Source organism: Zerene cesonia, chromosome 9 (assembly GCF_012273895.1).
Source record: "Zerene cesonia ecotype Mississippi chromosome 9, Zerene_cesonia_1.1, whole genome shotgun sequence".
NCBI classification, from domain to species: domain Eukaryota; kingdom Metazoa; phylum Arthropoda; class Insecta; order Lepidoptera; family Pieridae; genus Zerene; species Zerene cesonia.
Genome location: NC_052110.1, coordinates 4,443,109 through 4,466,947, shown reverse-complemented (window position 1 = coordinate 4,466,947; position 23,839 = coordinate 4,443,109). Strand labels below are relative to the sequence as shown.

The following is a 23,839-nucleotide window of genomic DNA, read 5'->3' as shown; positions in this document are numbered from 1 at the left end:
TCTTCCTAAAAAATGAACTGTAAACTGCAGACAGGTGTCTCTTTAAGTTATGTTGAAATATAATTATTTCGTTCGTATGCAAAGCACGCGTCATTCCAATTTGCATTTTATGAAAACACAGCATATTTTAAGAGATAACTGCTCTAGATTATATGAGTCGTTACTTCATGGTCAAGAAGATAGAATTTAAAATTTTAATTCACGATCAGCTATATCTATCTGTGAAAGAAGTCGTTTTGCCATTTATAACTCAAGAACTGCTAAACGGTAGTTCATAGCTTTTTATTTTAGTTTTAAAGCATTCAAATGCTTCGTTAATGATAAATAAACAAAAAATAGAAAAAACAGATATCTATCTCGTGATAATTTTTTTCATTTTCTTTAAAAATCTCCCAGTTTTAGCTTTGTTGGATTTGCCTCCTTTAGATAGGAAATATGATAGATTAAAATTTGTAAAATTGACAAATAATATGCCAGGCAAGGCCGGAACGAGAATCTAGTTCAATTATTGTTAGATTTAGAATTTATATTTGTACATTGAACCTTGTTTTTGTTTTATTTTTCTTTTAAAATTAATCAACAAACATTTTTTCGCTTTGTTGGTGGATGCTTTATATATTTTCATAAAACATATATAGGTAAGTATGTATATATTAAATTGTATTACCTGTATCACAATAACAAACAACAACAAAAAGAACGCGCTGATGACATGAGTACTAATGTTAAGGTCAGCTTATTAATTATCTGTTGACACCAACACGCACACACTCACGCACAGCCCAAAGAACATTATGTATCTCCACAAACATCACAGTCACCTATATTCAAAATGCGAGATATTATAGTGCCACCTGTCTTCACAATCGCGCTCTTTTATACTGAAGTGCTTACGTGACATACTTGTAGGGCATTCGCGGGCGCAATGATTAAGCTTAAACCTCGTTGAATTATGAAATCTACATTCACAGCGCGTTCCAACGTATTGCAGATAGTTCTGGCTTTTGTGTCGTGTTAGTTTCGCTGTTATCGCATATTGTTTGTGATTTTTAAGCGGAAAGTATTTCATGTATATTTTAGTTCATTTTAAGTAGAGAGGAGCACGAAAACGGATCGCTTTCCGTCAGGTTATCCGCAAGCATTCTAATTTGAAAAGAAACAAGTTAAGTGGATGACTAATAAAATCATAAACGACTTCGAAAAACACTTAAACATTTAATTCCTTCATAATAGACAAAATAATACTTTTATCTATCTGACCATTGATAGCGAAAAATTCAATAACTCCATCCCACGCCCAATGGGTAAAGAAGTTTTCATATCACCTATCTACCTATCATAAATACACGAAATCTCAAAAATCGTACTGCCTTTCCGAGTATTTTACACATGGATATTCATGAAAATGTTGTCAGCAAAGCTCCCTAAATGTAAAGCAATGCAAATCCACTCACAAAGCCTTTGTTCTATTGTTTGTGTATGGGACTTGAATCGCATTATGTTCGAAATCCGAAACAATAATAAAAATCAAACAATGGAACTTTCGTGCAAAGCATTTTCCATTGCGTTTTCTGTAATTCAACATTAGAGACAGTATAAATGGAAGAAGCAATGTAATAGCAGATAATAATTCACGTCATCGTCTTTACTACAGCGAGATTATTATAACAACTGTTTTCAATCTTTTGTATTTTGAGTATGCAATCGTATTTCCTTATAATTGATTTCGGGTCAATGATTCTTTTGAGCTATCAGGCAATATTTTATTTCAATATGGATTGAATGGAATTGTGAATTTTATTTATTTTATGAATCGTGATGTATTTCGTTGCAATTCGTAATTGTATGAAATGACAATAAATAAAGCAAAATTCTTTGTTAAATATATATTCTTAAGAGATTTTTGCTTCCTAAAACTTTATGTATAGATGATAAGACATTTAATATTTATCATATTAGTTTTGAAAAGGTAATTTTATAATATATTAATACTAGACACTTGTCCCGGCTCCGCCCGGATGTCACGATTTCTGTTTTACTCCAAGCGAGCATTTAATCGGGATTTAAAGGATCCTATCACCCAAGTCAGCTGTTTGTATACTAAATTTCATCAAAATCCGTTCAGTACTTTCAGCGTGATTGACGAACAGACATCCAAACAAACAATTTTTCACATTTATAATTTAATGTGCTGGTGTGATATTATGATGAGGTATGATTAGTGTGCTATACGATTACTTTTTATTTTTTTTTAATTAAAATCCTACACGTTAAAGTTGTATTTAGATATTTTCTAAAAACAATCTACACATTTTATTCCAGGACAAAAAAGTGGTATCTGCAAAAGAAAAAAAAAACGAATTCTGCTTGGGACTTTGATCTCGTAATCTTTTTTATATGATAATATAAGTCGAATCGCATCGGAATATATCATATCCAAAATATGCAAATATCCAATACATTTCACAATATTTTGTTATAAAAAAAGATTGTTCATCAGAAACATTCAAATCTTTCTTTTATGTATCTATCTTTCTTATCTGTATCATACATTACTTTTTCATAAACAAACTTATGAATTGAATACGTAACAAATAAGATACCTAAATTCATTCAACGTCACATATATTACCCAAAGCATCACATCGTTCGTGAATATTATTTAAATTATCATATATTACGGTAGTCATCATCATCATTATCATCATCAGCCCACTCTATGTTCCCACTGCTGGGACACAGGCCTCCTATGAGGGTTCAGGCCATAATCCACCACGCTGGCCAGTGCGGGTTGGCAGATGTCACATGTCGTCGAACTTGTGATTCTTGGACATGCCGGTTTCCTCACGATGTTTTCCTTCACCGTTTAAGCAATGATGAAGTTATCCATGTGCAGTTAAATTGAAAAATCGACTTATTTCCTGCGCGCTCACCCCAGTCTCGAACCTCGACTAATCGATTTTAAAGTCCGAGGTTCACTGAGCCACCACTGCTTTTTATTACTATAGTGTGAAAAGATACATTCTGAACGCTATATTTCAGTTTTCATCGACCACATTTACGAGCCGTAAATACGATTTTCATAAACCGACGATTTTACTGCAGCACATCTAACCTGATATTATTCTTTTTGAATGTCATGAAAATAAATGGTTTTGGCGTTCTTTACGTTATGAACATTTCAGTAATTGGATTAACTTTTATTAGCTCATTTTATGGATGTTATTCATCCAATGGATGGCTATAGATTTTTGATTCATATTTATCCATATGAAAAAATATAAAAACACCTTAAAATGGAGAGAATGGATATAACTGGTATGTAATATGTGTAGAATAGAGAAAACGAGATTGTAGTTTGTTAGAATTAATAATCCTTTTTTTATATTTGTGATATCCACACACAATGTTAATATAATTTTAAATAATATACCTCAGTGTGGTAAAAGAGTCGAGTCAAAATGTAACAATTAGAATTCAAAAACCTTATCTAAATCGTAATTACATTTAATTTGAGCCGCTTTTCCTGTTGGGAATGAAAGGACGAAGCGTGTGGGAATAAGCTTTGGAAATTTGTTATCTAATTTGTTGATGCAAAATGAAATGCTTTTCTTTCAATGAAATCTGCTTATTACTTTAAATATTTGTAAAATGTTTGTACGACTTGTAATAAAATGAGAAAGAATGTGATTCAAAGATAGCCTTTGAGATAGCATTTGGGTATTTGAAAATTAAATATCTTTCTCACTGATGCGCGAATTACTTTCAGACTTCATGGGCGTGACTTTTATAATTGAGTATTTAAAGGATTTTAAATCAATTTTCTTTTTGGAGTTAACTCCATATTATAAGTTTTTACGAAACTCCTCGCACATCATTTAAAAGGTATGCTTAGAGTATCCTCAATTTTGAAATATTACACATCCTACTAATATTATAAATGCGAAAATTTGTAAGGATGTGTGTGTGTGTGTTTGTTGCTCTTTCACGCAAAATCTACTGAACCAATTGCAATTTAATTTGGTACGTAGATAGCTCGACAACTGTAATAACATATAGGCAACTTTTTATCGACTTACGCGGGTGAAACCGCGGGCCGCAGCTAGTTTAAAAGCTTATTTTAAACAGAAAAACATTCTGAATAGAGCTATACAACATGGCACTTATTGCGATTTACAATATCATCATAATATCAATTATAAAAAATGCCTTTAGGAAGAAGAAGATAAAACATATGAAGCGACGTTTTTCATGGGACGCAAATCAAACAAATCTAGGAATTGTTTCTAACAATTCATCTCCAGGAAGATACGTTACGGTGTTTAACTTGCCAATCATTAATGTTATCTCAATCCGAAGCTCGCAAATTAATTACTAAATACAATATTACACAGCCCCGTGGTAACATGTTTATCTATACGGGGCCTCGCTTACATAATTAGCTCGGCGTAATTGCATAACAAACTTCGATGGAAATATGATTCAAGTGATACACGGAACTCCGCTAACGTGATCTCATAAAATACGTTTTTTTAAGATACATTTCAGTGATATTTATTGTTTTCCTTAGGGTTAATACCGTCACCGATACTCGTGCAATGAATGAATTTTTGCGCACATGTACGCTATAAACATTTGCAAATGTCGTCTCACAGTTGTGAGTTCGTGTGTTGGGTGACTGGCATTAGAAAATGGCGATCTATTGTTAAATATCAATCCTGATTATTATCACACTCCAAAAACGAGTTTAGTTCTGAATTAGTAAGTCATTGTTTTTAAGCTGAGTTAGGTTGTTGAGTAAATTAAAAAAAAAAAAAAAATTCATTCACTATTCAAGTGTGACTTAGTTAGAATCAGCGATGATGAATAAGCTCAATATAGTGAAGGATACATCTTTTTCCTTCTACAAATCCTTCTTTAAGGTAAATAACGACGCTAGCTTCTTCGATCTCAGAGAATCCCCAATTTGTTTGGACAAGGCAATAAGTTTAAATCTAAATTTTGAATGCTTATGGATGAAGTGTGTCACTGCGAGAAGGTATTGCGTATTACAGTTGTTAGTTTTATATTATCTGTGGTGTAGGTATGCCTTCCTAAGTAATAAACGAACATATAAACGAACTTTATTGCATTTTAACGCACAGTGCAAGTGAGGGTTTCTTTGCTCCTTAATTTTGTTTTTCTCCTACTGTTTTATTTATTTGTAGTATATTAGCCATAAAACACTTTCAAATTATTGTACAATTGCTAACAATGTGAAATAACACAGCATGTGGAAAAATAAATTTCACAGTAGGTGACTGTCAAAAATTTAAGACACAGTGAAAAATTTAAGTCTTTAAAATTTTGTGGGTTCTGGGTTTCATCACAATATACATGAATCAGAATATAATACGAGCTATTTATGTAAAATCAATGTTGGGATATATGACGTCGTTGGTTGCGACAGATGTGAATGTGACATTCATGTCGCACTTGGAGAAAATAGACACTTCCCACACATTAATTGATGTATTGGTTTATTTATACCAATAATCTAAAGAAGAATGCCGGTCTTGTATTATGATATTTTTTGCAGGAAATATACTCAAAAACTTCTGAAATCATTTAAAATAATTGCATCAATAGTAAGGTACAATGTTATGTATTGACCTGGGAGTATTTATTGTCTCCTCAAATATTATTTCATCAGTCATTCAGGACGGAGCTTAGGCGAGTGGCTTCTTTATATTTATACCTACAAAAAATTTAAAATAAGATACGTCATCTAAAGATCTATTTATTCTTTCAAGTAATTAAGTCTAAAAACTGCATCTAGCGGGCAGTAAATATGAAAAGCAATTAAATGTTTTCACGGGAAAAAGCAGTGACCTAACGAATGACCTTTATGCTTTATGATCTATCAGGAAAATTAAACTTTCTTATGGATGTGTATTTTTTATTTTGTTTTCTTTTTTATTATAATAAAGTGTCAGAGAATTGTTATTATATCTACAGTTACTTAAAATAATGACTCAGTTATATATAATTACTAGTTTATACAGTGTATAAAATATCAATGAATGTAAATTTCATTAATTGGATGTCGAAAATAGTGCCAAAAATGTTTTATGTGAAAAGTCGCGGGAGGAAAGCTGGTACCTAATATAAAATAATTTTAAAAGTACCTTATAAGAATTCTTTTTCGTCTTTTATCATGAACTTCAAAAAGTACTATTTTTATACTCAACACTCTGGGAAACCTAATTCGCGAATGACCGGGTTTTATAAGATTCTAACTTTTTGACATGCTTTTTAATCAAATTTTCAAGTTGCAAAGATTGCCAGCGTTAATTGAATAATTAATTCTTCATCTTGAATATTTGATGAGTGCTCTGTTATGTTATAAAATTATTGTTATAAAACAATTTTATTACATGTTACATTGTTTGCGCTTCTAATTCATCCTATCCTACTAATATTATAAATGCGAAAGGTTGTAAGGATGTGTGTGTGTGCCTGTTGCTCTTTCACGCAAAAACTGCTCAACCGATTGCAATGAAATTTGGTATGGAGATAGCTGGACAACAGGAATAATATATAGGCAATTTTTTATTCCGATATTAGTACGGAATACGGACTAATGCGGGTGAAACCGCGGTGCGCACCTGGTTTTTCATGAATTTATTTGACTGTTTTTGTATTGAAATATTAAGAAATATTATTATTATATAAGCGAGTTATCATTTCCACATCCAATGTCTTTGTAAATTTTTTTAATCCACAGAATCACGAAATTGAAGAAAACGTCTAAATATTAAAATCTTCTGTATAATTAAATAATATATCTACAATTGAGGATAAAGTTACGTTCAAAACAATGTGAATTGTGATAAGAGAACACAGTACAAAGTTTCCTGAACATCAAGAACATGATATACCATATTATGTGTGAGAAAATGATACTTTTCTCTCTTCGCTTGAACGAGGCCTACATTTTAGGAAAGGTCGAGATTAATTTGGGCAATGTCCTTAAGCACTGATGTAGGTAAAAAGGGACATCGGATTGAAGCCACACGCTATCTGTTACTGTGAATTAAATGAGCAGGTTATTTAATTATAAAAATGGTTATATAAGTTATTTAAAAGCGTTTTTTTTTTTGCTCCAAGCGGATATATTTGCACGTGTTATTTACGTTTCTAGTAAACATTTTGTTATCTATAGTATTATTTCTAGAAATAATAATACGCAATTAACATAAAACAAACTTATTGAACTAAAATAAAAAAAAACACATTTAAATTACGATGTTGCTTGTTAAATTATTTGACAAACATGTGAATACCCGTATAAAGCGTGATTTCTAATCATTATAAGAAAATATGTTCATAGACGTCTTCTCTTTTTTCTGTCTTTCTTTTTATGAAGTGGATCATATACCTGAAGGCATTATAAAACATGATTTTAGCTTATTTGCTATGAGGGGCACCCGTTAAGGAGAAAATGTACTCGGACTCAAGGGTAAATAGGGCTTACTGCAGTCATAACATGCCGCAGTAACGTAACTCATGCATTAGCAATAATTGCGTCAATTACGTAATTAATTTATCATTAGTTCAAAAAACAGCATATAAAATATGTAAAAGGACAGTCTTTGCATACTTTGTTTTGTATATAAACTATAGATTTATCATACATATATCAATTTTGCCACTTAGATTGTTTCGTTTAGTTGCGGCGTAGTAACCCTATACGAAAATTTAAAAGCCTCTGCGCTTCTTTTAATTACTAAATCCGTACGAAACAAACATTTTACTTTCGTATTTACAACAATAACACAAATAAATGGTTATTATTTCTTTGATATAATTGTAGTTCTATCTAAAAGCATTATTAACGTCTATTTATATAAAATATAATACTTTAATAATGAAAATGCTTCTCGTCTACTGAAATCAGATTCGTTTAAATGCTAAAGTATTAGTGTAAAGGCTAATTGCTTCTCCCACGCTCAGACGCCTGCGGGTGAATTAAGTCTGTTCATATAAGATAGTTAGATCTAAATCTTTAAGATATCCACGCATTGTTTAGTGCTAATTGTTTTTGACATACAAGTTTATCGTTAGGAATTGATTATCGTAGACTATACAATGTTACTTCTTATACGAGGAGGGAAACATAATAAAAATAATTCAGAGCATTGTTAAGTATTATAATAATTTTTATAGTTACCATTTTCGTACTGCCATTAGCAATTTGCAACAACAGTATTGTGTGTATTAAGATTATATAGATAAAGAGACATCTGTAAATAATGTAAACCCATGATTAATACCGGTAAAAATTTTAGTAGACTTCTATCGAAACAAGTTATATCATGCAAGTGTTGCTAAATTAATAAAAGCATTAAGAATTTAAGGATCTATAATGTGTTCCTCTGTCTTCCAGAATATTGTAGATAGTGCGTTTTTTCCTCTTCCTATTATATTTTGAAGGATCGGTATAGACTATATATAATAATAGACGTAGGTATTCAATTGTAACTATTTGATTCAACAATTCGTAAATGCTTGAAAGCCACAGGAACTTAGCTCGAAATTGAATCTAGTGTATCTAATTGCTAACTAAATGGATGTTTCATGTTCAATATTTCAGTGGGTTATGTTATAATTAGGGTCAAAATAAGTGGATGAACTTCCTTGGGTTATTAAGTATGACATATAAATTATTATTAGTAGTTTTTAATAAGCAAAGTCATATATTATATTAGAGTTTTTTATGCTCGTAGATTTTGATTTTTTCTTAAAGTTTATAAGCATCATAAACACAAATAATATCATTGTAAGAACAATAATTTTCTATCACCTTAATAACTAGGTAAATAACTAGTCACTGAAATAACACTGTTGACTGTTGTACTATAAAAATGCAATAAAAATTACAAATTTATAATATTTTATCGCAGTATGTACCTTTAATAAAACTAACTTGGAAAAAAGGCACAAAAAATCTTGTAATCTATCGAAATTTGCAATAGTACAGCATGTTTATTACATATGGATTTCGATAAGATATTAAAAATGTAGAAAAAAAGGAATATTATGCGAAATGATTTTCATTTCATTTTGGCTTTTTAATATATTAATTATTTATATGAATTGAATAATAGTGTGACTTATTCTACTTGCTTATTTAGACAAGAGAATGAAAAAGACAAAGGTAAGATTTGGGACGAATATATTAATATATCAAAGCAAACATACAGTATTGCTTCGTAATATCTGGAAATACTATGAATTTCATGCAATGTGTCGTCGGCCATCTTGATTTGAAATATGTCATGATGTATTCTACTGGTCAAGCTCTTTTAGGTCGTTTCGGTCATGTTATAAACACTCCCGACTAATTCAGCTTCCAAACTAACAAATAAACCAAAATCGGCTAATTAACTCGGAAGCTATGAGATTACAGACAGACACTCACACAGAAACGTCTTATTAAGAATACCCCTCTTTATTGCGTTGGGAATTAAAATAAAAATACGTAACCAGCCTTATTTTCGTAATTGTGAATTCTTAGACAGATACAGAATCCAAAAATAAAAGTTTTCATAATGTAGCAAAGGTTTTAAAAATATCCAGTGAATTTTCAGCAAAATGAAGAAATAAATCTCCAAACGGCAAACAGCCGTAGTTTCTTTTGGCTTAGTGGATTATGGTCTTACTATAGCGTTGTGGTCTATGCTATAGCGTTCCGAATAACATTTATATATTCTTCAACTTAATGTTATGTGTGAATTTGTTAATTTTAGAGATTTATTATTTTTAATACGTGTAATGTAAACATCATATGGGATGAAAGGTTTTAGGTATTACAATGTTACTTGGGACTATATGATTGGGAGTATTTATACGGTGAGAGTCGAGCACGCTTCGGCGCGAATTGTACCAGCTCGTATCGGAGAAGGTCTTACTAATCACACTCCCACAGAAGGTCGACGAGATATAAAAGAAAACCTCCAAATCCAGACAATTTTGAAGAAATATGTATTATTCTTGGAATATCATATTCACGTTTAATTTTTTCCCATTATTGTTGTTAGTTTTTGTAAATTTTCTAATTCACCGAATCTCGTATTTCGTGCGTAGTGGTAGCGCTTACCACTAGGTGATTCACCAGCTCCTTTGCCAACGATGGCATAAAAAGAATAGATATCACCATCACCCAATAAACCAACATAGCCCTACGTTTTCATCACCATTACTGTATATCATGGTCGTATGGGAACTATAAAGTGGAATAGCAAATAAAACTGACCATTACGACGTAGTTATATTATCCGGAGCAGTGTATATTGCTTTATCCATTAAACTTTTAACCATCACTGCACTCTATTTGAAAATTTGTTTACTTTCTCACGCGATTTTCAATGTATATATGTTATTGTAAAAGTTATTATGACTATAATGTGGTACCGCTGAAAAGGGATAATTTTTCAATTTTTTGGTACATGCTTTAATACCTAATCGATCCTTAATATTACGTAAGCAATTATGTTAAAAATAATTTGTTTGTTACTGACCGTCTCTTCCCCATCTCTGTATTATCATAATATTAATATAAATAATATCCATATCACATCAATCGAATGAACATCATAAACATGAAGATATATTTCTACTTATGGCAATAAAAAATAAATGATTTTGCGAACAAGGCTAGATTTATGTAATAATTCCATTTCTCGAGTCAAGGCAAATTCACAGGGGAATCTTAAGCATTTGAATAGCTTTTACAGACTTGAATTAATTTATTTGATAGTACCTTTTATTTCTTGATACTTTTGGAAGTTAGATGGAGGCAATATATATATAAACTGCTTTCACAAAAGTTTGTTTAGAGAAATATTTGCGAGTCTTGAATGTGGGAGTCGAGCACTTCGAGTTTGGCCAGCTCGCAGCGGAGAAGGAACTACAACGTAAAAGAAGATTGGCGCGAAATAGTAGAATGCTACTGTGTTTCGTTCGGTGAGTTGGGAAGACGGATGCCCGTATCATTTCCTCGTCCTTTGCAGTTGATTTCTTTATTCCTATTGACAATCAAAGGGGGAAACCCCTTTACCTGTTAAGAGTGGGCAACGCATTTGTAGTTACAAATGTTCGTGGGCGATGAAGATCGCTTACCATCAGGCGAACCACCAGCACAGTTGCCCGGTATTACACAAGCTCCGCAAAATAATAAAAAAACATAATTTCATATTCCATAAATCATTACAATTTTGAAATATACCTATTCAAGAATCATTATAAATAACTCACGAGGTTATTTATACTCGTAATTCGACTTCATTGTCAACCAACTCCGAAAAAAAGGAGGAGGCTGCCAATGCAGCTTTTATTGGCTTTGTAACCTTAAAACTTACGATTGGCTGAACCGAATTTAATTATACTTATTTATTTGAAAGCTGATGCCTCCTTACTAACAAACAAAGTATATAAATCAAAGTATGAGAGGGTGTCCTTCTACTCTAAACAAGTCTTTGGATTGCACCGTGATGCGTCCTAGATATAGCTTAAGCTATATAGCAAGCTATATAGTTTATTTAATCCACTTGAAGCTGCCTTGAAGCTAGCCAAGCACACTTGTATCCCTGCCGTAATCTTCTTTGATTAGGTTACGGTCCCACAGCCTAGCTACTAGGCATGTTGTATAATCAGTGCTAGTATTTAAATGTGCATATACTCATCTTTTCTATACTATATTCATGAAGAAGAAGGATTTTAAAGTTCCTTTATTTGTTAAAATTGAACTAATAGCTACTCGAGCGCTTTATAAATTAAAAATTCATAAGCTAATAGGATTTTTTTTGAAAAACCCGGGTGAATGGGACGCAAGCGGCTCACCAGGACTCTTCTCCAACTTATTTTAATACGTTTTCTTTTACAAAAAAATTCTAGGTAAAACCTATTATTTTATTTTATTTATTTAACTCTTTAACAATAATGTACATGGAAAGAAACTTAAAAATAAAAACAATAATGATTATTATAAGGAAGTGTACAATTTGTTTGGCGGCCTTATCCTTAGAAGTGATCTCTTCCAGGCCAGTATCCTATATCTGGATCATTTTATTTGAAAACAACAGCTTGTTTACCGAGTGAAAATAGTATCTACTAATAAAAAAAATAGTATACAACTTTACTTTACTTTATTTATTCATGCTTTTGAGCCAAAAACTTGATAGTTTATTCTCACAATAGTTAGAGCTGACTCGGACAAGCTTTTAGTATGTTAATCCAGAGCCGACTTGCTTTAGAATGACTTTTACTTGAAAGTAATTGGATCGCAGCGTAAGGAAATGAAGTTGATTTAACCTTAGTGTGTCATTTGATATAGGTAACAACATTTGATAATTTGTAAAAACAAAATAATCCATTGTTGTTAATGAGGCAAGAAGTTGTTCTTGTCGAGGGTAAGATACATATTTCAACGGCTATAAACAACGTTATAATAATATTATAAGTCATCATCAACAGTCCATGTATGTTCCCAATGCTGGAACACGTACCTCCGATGAGGGCTCAGGCCATAATTCGCCACGCTGTCTAAGTGCGGGTCGGCAAATAGCCATACATTGTGGTCTTTCTATTCTTCGACATTTCGGTTTCTGTTTTTTTTATCGTTTTTGTGATGAGCATCATGAACAGATAAACTGAAAAACCATGTACGAGGTCTCAACTAACCAGCCACCAGTGCTCTATGATTATTAACAATGTACTTTTTCTTATTTTTTTTTAAACAGCGAGGACATCTATTTGTAATTATTCACTTTTCGGAACAATAATTAATTGAATCTAATAGTTTCTTAGTCTCAATTGTGACTTTTTATAGCTATATATAAGTCTTTTCTAAGTCTAAATGAAATCGAATTAAATCTGCATTTATGTTAAACAAAATCTATCATAGAATTTACGTACTTAGACTTGTATTTATCAAATATTCTATAGAATAATCCAAACACAATTTAACAATTACAAGTACAAACCTAGCAGTCAGAGACACGCTCATTACAACCACGTCAAACATAATACAGCGCAGTTAATATTTACTCTGCTTTATTTGTAACAGAAAATCAGATACATTGGCAAACACCATTTTCTGCGGGGAAGTGTCACTACAAATATGACCTACTTTTGAAACGGTTTTCATTACACGCTGTATTATGCTTGGTTTTTGTTTAATGTAATTATTTAGTGAAAAATATGATTAAAATATGGATTGTACGTTTTATAGGTACATTTAAAACAAAACTTACGCCGCAGTTTAATACATTTCGTTGAATTTGTATTTTTTTAAATATGAGCATGCCTTATTCTATTACCAGTTATAAAATAGTCGAATCCAATAGACGTTTTTTTAAACAACAAAAATTTATGAGAAAGTACAAATAAATCGTGAATAAAACTTTTGTGAAACTTCACGAATTTCCAAGTTACAGGGAGAAGTCGGAAAGTCTCACAAATGTTCAGACACTGAATATATTATACGTAGCTGTAGTACAACTATATAAAAACGAGGACATATTTATTACTTGATCGTAAATAACTTACTTCATTATATTATTATATTATATTAATAATAGCAGTAATTATGGTATCGATAGAATATTCATATATGGAAATATATAAAATGTAGGTCACAACTTGGGTCCAAGACAATACATAAAGAAAGGAGAGCTCAATACAAGGCTATGAATATATGAATACAGAGTCGTAAAAGATAATAGAGAATTTAAAACAAGCCCAGTTTAATTCATTTTTTAAAAGGCAGACCAAAAGAGAGAGAGAAAGATCTTAGTGTATAATGCTGGTCGATAGTTGAACATGTTTTACTACAGATTTTTAATACCCAAGTTCCGATATCAGGCTTGGAAATAATAATGCTACTCAAAACTATAACTCACTCCTCTAACGCCTCGAAGACTTCAATGAGCTCTTGATCCAGGTCTTGCTGATTCTGTTTGTGCATCCTATTGCACTAGTCCCATTGTACTTGGATGGTTATGAAAGATCTATCCCCTGCGCAGCCGGAATCCGCTCGGATTTCGAAAAAAAACACGATCAATTCTGACTTGAAAATATTACCTTGATGTTTCTTCTAAAACCACGTATATACGTATTGGTACAATACGTGATAAAAGCCCCGTTCTAGCCATTGTATTACACACGTAATAAAGTACAGGCGTGGCGAGGGTTGGCCGTAAATCTTCGTAAACACTTGTTGGGAAACATCTGAATTCAGCGCTATTTCTCTACGTGTTTGGATGCTTTATTTTGTATAAATTTTTTGTTCCGTTGACAGTAGTTGACGAACGTGATTACATTTTTTTACATTGATTTGGTATTCATTTTAAATTTATTTGTGACTATAGAATTTTACAAATACAATAGTTAGTGGCAGCTTTAATTCGGACTGTGAGGAAAAATGAAAATTATGTTCAAGATTCCATTATATACATACATACAATATATAAATACAACCCGAGCTAATAAAGGCGTGTTAAAAAAGTTAAAAAAAATAGGTACTTGTGTGCATGTTATACCGGCTAGTAGTCGGTATGTCAGATGTATTAAAAAATAAAAAACGAATAGAAAAAAGTATAGACACTGTAGCTCTATTTGTACATTTCCGCAAAATTTGTAAATACGTAAATTATTGTAATAATCTCTATAATATTTAATATAATTTTTTATTTTTTTTTGTCTTAAAGAAAGTTTCACTTACACACTGGCAATAAAGAATAAAAAAAAATATGTTTTAGCGCGAAGATGTCACTGGTACCGCCCGGAGGAAATGACTCGCCGAGTCCGCGCCGCGCAGTCAGCCCGCTGCTGGAGTCGCGAAGACCACACTGCACATTAGCTTGCGATTATTGCGCCGCCATATTGGAAGATAAGTTCAAGCGTAAGTTTTTAATTATATTTTTATTGGACGTTTTCATGCATTTTCTTTTAATTTACATATTCATAAACATGAAAAATTTAAAACTCAGGATCAATTTAATTATTTGGTTTTTACATTAATCTCTGATAATTATGTGTTAAATACTCTCAACATTCTAGTACGATATAGAATTTAATAGCTTAATGAAAAGAGGTTAGGTTATTCATAAGGTTCCATAAATTAAATAGATACGTATTTAACTTAAGCAGCGAACCTAAATATGACTTGATCGCAAATTGTAAACCTGAAGGTTCTTACTGAAAAAAATCCCTATTTTACAATTCCAATTGCAATTGCAGTGCAAGTGCAATTTAAATTCAAACTGAGAACTCGCAGCATTTTTACCATTTCCACCTCTTTTAAGCGCGTATTTTTCAAGACATGTGACTGAAATGCAATAGGTATACATTACTGAATGGTTGGAATGCCTGCATGCACTTATATTTACCGATGCGAATATGTTCTCGAAATATACGCCGTATTATGATGGAATATAACACCTACTGAGAAATTAAAGAATATTGAACCTTATAGCAAGAAGTTTATAGGTTTATTTTGAAAAGAATTTGCTGTTAAACAGAAGTAACAGATTTTTGGTACAATAATATAAAAAATAGATATGTATCTTAAACGACTTCAAAAAAAAGAGGAGTTTATTAATACGACTGTATTTTTTTCGTTGGTGTTTGTTTATTATTTCATTTACTGGGTGAAGCGATTTTTATGATTCTAATTATATTTGAAAACTGGTGCCTCTCATGTGGTCCTATTATGACAAATTGAAGATTTAATTTTTAGTTTTATAGCATTGAAATGCTTTATAAATGAGAAATTTTTTAAAATAAATTCGATTACTGTGGCAGGATCACGGGTGGCCGAGAAGCTAGGCGTTGCTACGGTTAGGCAAGATACGCAGGTTCGAATCCTGCCTCGTGATCAAATTTTTTCTATTCTTTAAAAAAAAAAAAATTCTCAAATTGAAGATTGTTTAGTTATTTGTTAAAATATAATCATTTATATTAAGCTAAGAAAATAACATGAATAAATTAGATATCATTTATTTTATGTTTAGCGTTTTATTGTAACGTTACAAAGTCAAAGTCTTTATAAGCAATTGCGGATCAATAGTTTATAACCCCTATAGTAATAATCTGCTATGTTGAGGGTCAAACCACAGACAAACTTTGAGCAAGGATCAACAATTCCAACTGTCGTTTGCAACTTACAAACTCATCATCCTTGCTCATTATTTATGAACCAAAACGATTTCTGATCTTATTACAGGAACAACTGGTTTAATATTTACAAAAGATTATCCTGAATATGTTCTATGGTATTTTAATTGGTTTTAAATACGAAGATTTAAAACTGAAAAAGGTTGTAAGAACAAATATAGGAGCTATTTAGAAGTGTTAATATGTATATTGTATATTTCTCGTTAAATTTTTCTTTAGACCTATACGGGTAGTGAAATTATTGATCTTTTTCTTTAATGCCACTATTGTACGTTTTTTATATCATAGCGGGCAACCGAGCTGGTGGTTCGCCTGATGGTAAGCGATCATCACCGCTCAGAGGTCTGGGCCTCTGCGAATGTTTATGTCACTGCAAAAATAATAATACACTGCTCACTTTTACGGTTAAGGGATAAGGAAAGGAATGATTACTGGAAAAAAGGGATGGACTGGGAAAGGTGAGGAAATGGAAATGGGCCTCGGGCTCCCCCACTCGCCGTACGAAACACAATAGCATGCTATTATTTCTCGCCGGTTTTCTGTGGGGGTGTGGTACTTCTCCGCTGTGAGTAGGTCGAAGTGTGCTCGACTTCCACGTTAAAAATATAATACAATTTTAATATCGTTATTAGGTAATGCAGAAATGCGTAATCGTGGTACATCACCGCTGTCAGTATCACCTCGCCAGTCGTTAACGGGTGAACCACCTTGGACCTTACCTGATGATGATCGACCCGACTTCTCTGCGCTCAAGGAAAATATACATAGGATCAATAAGTAAGCAGGACAAATAAGTATTACCATCTGTAATAAGATTATGTGATCTAAGGTGATCAAATGATTTTGATGCACTAAAGCTGTTTTTCTTCCTTTTTCTAAAAATTCTTCCTATTTGATATTTCAGTATCAAGCTGAAGGTTACAATTTATAATAAATATAAGTATTTATATAAATAAAAATATTTTATATACGTATAAACTTTATTAAGTTACTATACAATTTAAATACTATCATAAAACATATACTATTTAAAACTACTAGTATTAACAGGGACTGCGAAACATCGACTCGTCTGGATATGCTATTAACTCAGGTGGAACAATATGCAAACAATCTAGAAGCTCTGGTGGAAGAAAGGACATCTGATTATTTGGAGGAGAAGAGGAAATGCGAGGAGTTGCTCTATCAGTTACTACCCAAGTGAGTACTTTTATTCAATGTCACCAAATAACATATCCTATTGTCATAATCGAGTTCCTGTATATACCTTATTTGTGGTATAAAATATGTTTTTTTATGGTGAAATTGGATGTATACTTTTTAATTCACTATTTGGTATATTTTCTGTATGATATTTGATACTGCTACAGCAATGTTAAATATAAATATCTTTCGTCAATATTCATAGGAAAGTTGTTATTTTAGTTTTCCTCTTAGAATTTTGAAGCATTGAATGAAGAAGGCTAATTAAGTAAAAAGGAAGGATAATTATATACTATATACATAGGGAGCTATGGGAAACATTCAGCTCTTTAACCTCACTAGTAATTGAGGGTTTAAATGTACTTATGTTTTAAGAAATTTAAAGATATCCTTTTGCGACTGTATAATATAATTGTAAATAAAACTGTAAATGTAACGTGGTTTAAGAGAATTATAAATATTAATTAATATCGTTCTATTTACTAAAATTCATATATTATTTTTTGTCCAGTGAAATTTATTATAAAACTATAAATTAATTCCACTCAAGGATAAATAAGATACTTAACGAATTTTTGGAGGAAAATATACCTCCAATTCAGTATTTCTGGAAACGTTCCACTGGGTGCCATAAATTTCATGGGATCTTTGATTCGTTGAATCCCAGAGGAAAAGAAAAGTAGAAAAGTTTTGTAAATATAAAAACGCCTAGCAATTAACACGTGTATGCAGAAGTAATACAGCTCGCGAGTTTTCTCATAAATATCTATGCTATAATGAACTGACTACACCTGGAGAATGGTATTATAAAAGTGATTTATAACACACGAGAGATTATATCTCCCGCCGGTCCTATTTGATAGCATGTAACCTTTCATTAACAAATGATTTATATCGCGTTTCTCCAAGAAATCACGAAATGTTCAAACAGAATTAAATCTATTTTGAATTGTAATTCATTTAAAAGCTTTTATAAATTTGGTTACGTTCAAATTTAAACACTGAAAAGGGTTAAATGAAAAACTATATAAAAAGGAATACACAAAATAAGGTGCACGTCTAACACTGTCTTCACACAGAATATTTTTAAAGCAATGTATAGTTTTATGATCGTAAAGATAAAAATGTAGGAAACGTTTTGAAGACCATAAATCTTCTAAGAATAACACTACTTTTCCTAAGAAAAATGCTTTTCCTAAAAAGGTTCTAATAAACTCCCCTGTGTATTTTATGTTATTACTTTTGCCTGCGGCTTTGCACGCGTTAAATTTGGAGTTGTTTAATAGATATTATTACACTTATAAATCTTCCTCTTGAATCACTTTATCTGTTAAAAAAACCCATCAAAATCCGTTGTGTAGTTTTAAAGATCTAAGAATACATACATTTATGTATACAGACGTGGGAAGCGACTTTGCTTTATACTATGTAGTGATAACAAAGAGTGGTCTACATATACATTGAAATTAGTTAAGAGTAGTAATCTACAGGCAGGTAGAATGTCAATCTAGCTAATATGCAATAAATGTCCATCGTGTATTCACTAAATCTTTTCTATTACTGCATTTAAATCTAAAAAAAATATATCAAAAACGGCCGCGTTTCATCAATAAAATATTGTATTAATTGAAATGATATTTTTTATTTGTTGCAATGAATGATAATAATTATCTGAAAGAATGGTGTGCGGGGGCCAAAGGCCAAACCTTAGACATAAAACCAAAGTATATGAGAAAATCGATTGCTGAGGTGATCATGGGTGACTTAACTATCCACGCTGTCGCCACGGTAAGGAGAAGGACGTGGTTTCAACTCCCGCCCTATCAGAATAGATTTTTTTCCATTACATTCTTAAGTTGTATAATATATGTCATTAGATCCGTGGCATCACAACTAATAATGGGCCAGCCGGTGATGGCGGAGACGTACGACCAAGTGACGATTTACTTCAGCGATATAATTGGCTTCACTCAGCTGTCCGCCGAATCTACGCCACTAGAAGTCGTTGACCTACTGAACGATTTGTATACTAGCTTCGATTCTATCATCGAAAATTTCGATGTGTATAAGGTAATATTTATGAGTAATTGAATATTAAATCTATTCCTTCGTGAATATAATTTGTATAGTAAAACAAATGAAAAGATTTGAATTTTCATTGATTTAATAGTGTTGTTTATTTTAAATGAATGAAAATATATATGTTACGTACATTATATGTATAAATAAATGATGTTGCTTATTTTATATTTAGACATAGAACATCTCCTTAAAATTTTGTACAATTATTGAATAACACTAAGAATAATGTGACATTTTGAGCCAGTTCTCAAATTCACTCTGTATTTCTATTCTAATTATACTGAATCACAGAAATTCTCTCGAATGTTGAAACTTGAAGGCCAGTTTTTATAAAGGATTGAATCTTATGTGAAAATCAATATCGCTCATCGCAAATATATTATTACGTACACGAGGGTTCGAATCCTTTAACAACATTATCATTAATGGTTTTTCAGCCAATTGATAACTTTTCACATATGTAGCATATGTTTTACAAAACCAATTTATTTCCAAGGAACCTTATGTGTTGATGGTATTGTAATTTAAATCAAGGAGAGACTGAAAAATATCTATAAAATTTGTTTTATTTCGAATTTATTTGGTTTGAAATATCCTGCAAATAACATTGTATCTGTCATTTATAAACAACGATTAAAATGACACTAAATATAGCTGAAATGCTATTTTTAAAACTGATTTCCAGTAAATGTAAATTAATGAAAATTATATACCTTATATTCCAAAGTACCATAATATTCTGTAGCGATGTTTTATTTATACACTTTACTATAAATCAAACAGTATATATTCTAAAATTACATTATTTTTCAAATAAAAGACCTAGCTGCCAAATTTCCTCAGAGCATACTGAACTCGTTTTGTATACTTATAAGTATTTTGTTATATTCCATTGGCATATAATATAATCTATTCAGATTTACTGTATAAAGATTCCCTTTTAAAGTAAACATAAATATATATTTATTAGATATGCATTAGTAACGATCGATTATCAAATGCTTTCATAATATAAAAAAATGCGTTTTATCTAACTTAATTGGTTTACAATTAAGAGGATCACACGATCACACGACTCAAACAAAAGCCACTTAGGTGGAGACAATAGGCGACGCGTACATGGTGGTGTCAGGACTGCCGATGCGCAACGGCAACCGGCACGCGGCGGAGGTCGCGCGCATGTCGCTCGCGCTGCTCAACGCGGCGCGCCTCAAGACCGTGCCGCACCGGCCCGGCGAGCGGCTGCTGCTGCGGATCGGCATGCATACCGGTACGCTGGCGAGATTTCATATATAAAAAAAGACGTGTGACGTGTAAAGCTATTGCGTAGCATTTTTTATCAACATATGTAATTATAATTATTTGTTTATTTTATTTATGCAGTATCTTTCCCTTGTTTTTGTATTTCTAAAGTGAAGTCCCGTGTCCCCTAGTGGGGTATGGGGCAGATGATATACATCTGTTTCACTGATCGATTTTCTTTATGGACAAGTAGGTGATCAGCCTTCTGTGTCCTGCCAGACCGAGACATTTTTTTTTTGTGCGTCCCCACCGGGAATCGAACCCAGGACCCCTCGGTTCTAAGCTCACGCGTTAACCACTGTACCAAGGAGGCGGTCGTTTTGTATTTCTAGAAGTCATTAAAAGTTCTGCTATTCATCGATTGATGGTAACACTAAAAAGTGACACCGCTGTGCCGGTTGGAGTGGGGGGTGTTTGTTTTTGTAACGAAATTTCTGGATTCGGTTTCTACGCTCAAGGCCCGCGATAGACGCTATGCAATAGCTTACAAAAATCTCAAAAAATCGAGATTTCTTATTGTTTCATAGAAATGTCAAAAATCTCATCAATTTATCCAATGAAATTCTAAGCGTTGTTCGAGTACTTTCGTAGAAGATAATGTACAAGAATTATTAAAGATTCATCAATTTCAGTTCCGTGTTTCGAAGCGTCATTAATCAGTTTCTGATTTCATAATACCTATATTATAAAAACAGTAGACTCGTTTCAAGTTTTAATTTTGCTGATGCAAACTCAACCTTATCGCAAATATATTCCTTTTCAAATTATCTCTATCGTTTAATTCAATTTTCGAATTCAAATCAAATACCGTTAGGCAGACAAACAAGTTGCGTTATTTTTAATATTTTATGCAATATTAAATCCTTTCTAGGACCATGCGTAGCTGGTGTTGTTGGTCTAAAGATGCCCAGATATTGTCTATTCGGAGATACAGTGAACACTGCATCAAGAATGGAATCTCACGGTGAAGCTCTAAAAATACATGTTAGCCCCAAGACCAAAGAAGTACTGGATTTGTATGACTGCTTCGATCTCGCTTGTCGAGGAGAGATAACTATGAAGGTAAACATTCATTTTAATATAATTAACATTAAATAGAGGCAGGTATCATTGACCTTTGTTATAATGCTTAGTTCGTACAAAATTAAATTTCCAAGAAACATTTTCGGCTCACGGATGATTAAATTTTATAATAATTACAAAAGGTACCTATAAAATAGAGAAACAATATTGACGATATAATTATAAAGTGATTATTAAAATATACAAATGCTGTTTTAATTAGACTAGACAAATATTTCTTTAATCAATATGGTACAAGAAATTCGATTGCGGAATGACGGGCGAAAGAGGTGGGGCATCCACGTCACAGCGAATGACGCGGGTTCGAATCCCGCCTCGTGATTGATTTTTTCAATTCCCTGAAAAATTCTTATTTATATATAAATTTGTGTTGATTGTCTGATAACATTAGTAATCTTCCCAAAAAACAGGGTAAAGGTAAAATGACGACATATTGGCTGCTCGGCGAAAAGGGGCAAAACGAGGCGCAATTCCAACAAACGGTCACCGAAAATATTAATGTTAACCCAAGCATAACATTTCAAGGTCCGGACAGTCCAGCCTCACACTCCCTCACACACAGCGATAGTCCCAAAAGAAACGGAGCCAAAGACACTAATAATATGACCCCAGTTGAAATATCTAACGAAAGAGATCGCATTAAACACGAAATAGCCACTTTTGTAGCTAAAGATCTCATTAACAATATAGACAGCGCTGTAAGAGAAATTAAATTATCTCAAAGCGCGACTTTCAATACATTACCTACTAACAAAATATGCAACGGTAATGACAAAGAAATAATAACCCCTACATATGATAAAGAACTAGTCATTAATAAAGGCAAAGTACGAGACGTCGTTAACAGATTTAACAGTACAATTAATGCGAATGAAATTAAAACAAAACCGAAGGCGGACAAGTAGTGAGGCAGTTTCGGTCTAAATATTGTTTATGTTATAATTATATTGATGTTGAATAAAATAAAGTTTTGATATATCGTAGTGCAAAGCACCTACTCTAGTCAATATTAGGCTAAATCCAGACTTAGTTTAGTTGTGGGTGACCAACCTACTCCGAATTTTAGTTAAGAATATGTAACTAGGTTATGCTGAGTCTACAAGATAATATATTTATTGGTAAGGAAGCCGCGAGCACGGTGGATCAGAAAGTCGTAGTGAGATGTGTAATATAAGATTTAGGAAATACTATTGTATTTACTAGACCCCGTAGTATTTTTACTGACCTTTTATATTCCCTTACCTTTGTAATGTATTGAATTTCTAAATGTCGTATAAATATTGAAATCTATATATGTCTATTAGCTTTAAAGCGCTTTTCTAGTCAAAGAGCTCAAGTCCTAAATACTCTAATTATTTATTGAATCTATACGATTTGTTATCAATTTATGTAAATATTTATTTTTAATTTAAAAAGGCCAGTAAGCATTTGTTTTTTATATGTGTTTACACTCTTATAGATATATTAATGACACTGTAGATTAAAAATGCAATGGAATTCAGATTATAATATGATAAGAATCTATGTAGTAGTAGATGTTTTATAATACTATTGTAGTATATATAATATGAAAGAATTGATTTATTTTATATGTTGAACTGTAAAATATTCTTATTTATAGGTACACAATCGGTAAAATATGTAATTATTTGAAGTTCCTTTGTGTCAAGCACAACATTTCGCATCACAAATGTATTGAAAATAAATATGATATAAATAAAGCGGCGATTTTATTTTTATATCCATAATTTAACTTTTCCCTTTTTTGCCGAACATTACATAGTTCTAGAAGAAGTAGACTGAAACAAAGTGGTTGGTAAAATTGTTCACGTTATTTAATTCCAGCAAAAAAGTTGAAAACTTCGTGCCACCCTATATATAGTATTAAAAAATAAATGATTCACAGAAACTTTAAAAATAAAAGGTGGAAAAATTTCGCATTGTGATAATA

At 31.9% G+C, this 23,839-nt stretch overlaps 1 protein-coding gene across 1 annotated transcript in view; it reads left to right on the top strand.

Moving 5' to 3' along the window:
• The window catches only part of LOC119829014 (atrial natriuretic peptide receptor 2-like), a 38,386-nt gene extending 15,195 nt beyond the window's left edge, over positions 1-23,191 (top strand). Inside the window, exons 2-8 of the mRNA XM_038351368.1 lie at positions 14,802-14,944; positions 16,851-16,995; positions 17,269-17,418; positions 19,299-19,491; positions 20,599-20,773; positions 21,677-21,867; positions 22,299-23,191. Coding sequence (XP_038207296.1) covers positions 14,809-14,944; positions 16,851-16,995; positions 17,269-17,418; positions 19,299-19,491; positions 20,599-20,773; positions 21,677-21,867; positions 22,299-22,793 — 1,485 coding nt within the window. The 5' untranslated portion in view covers positions 14,802-14,808 and the 3' untranslated portion in view covers positions 22,794-23,191. The remainder of the gene's footprint in view (positions 1-14,801; positions 14,945-16,850; positions 16,996-17,268; positions 17,419-19,298; positions 19,492-20,598; positions 20,774-21,676; positions 21,868-22,298) is intronic.
• The last annotated feature ends 648 nt before the right edge of the window (positions 23,192-23,839 follow it).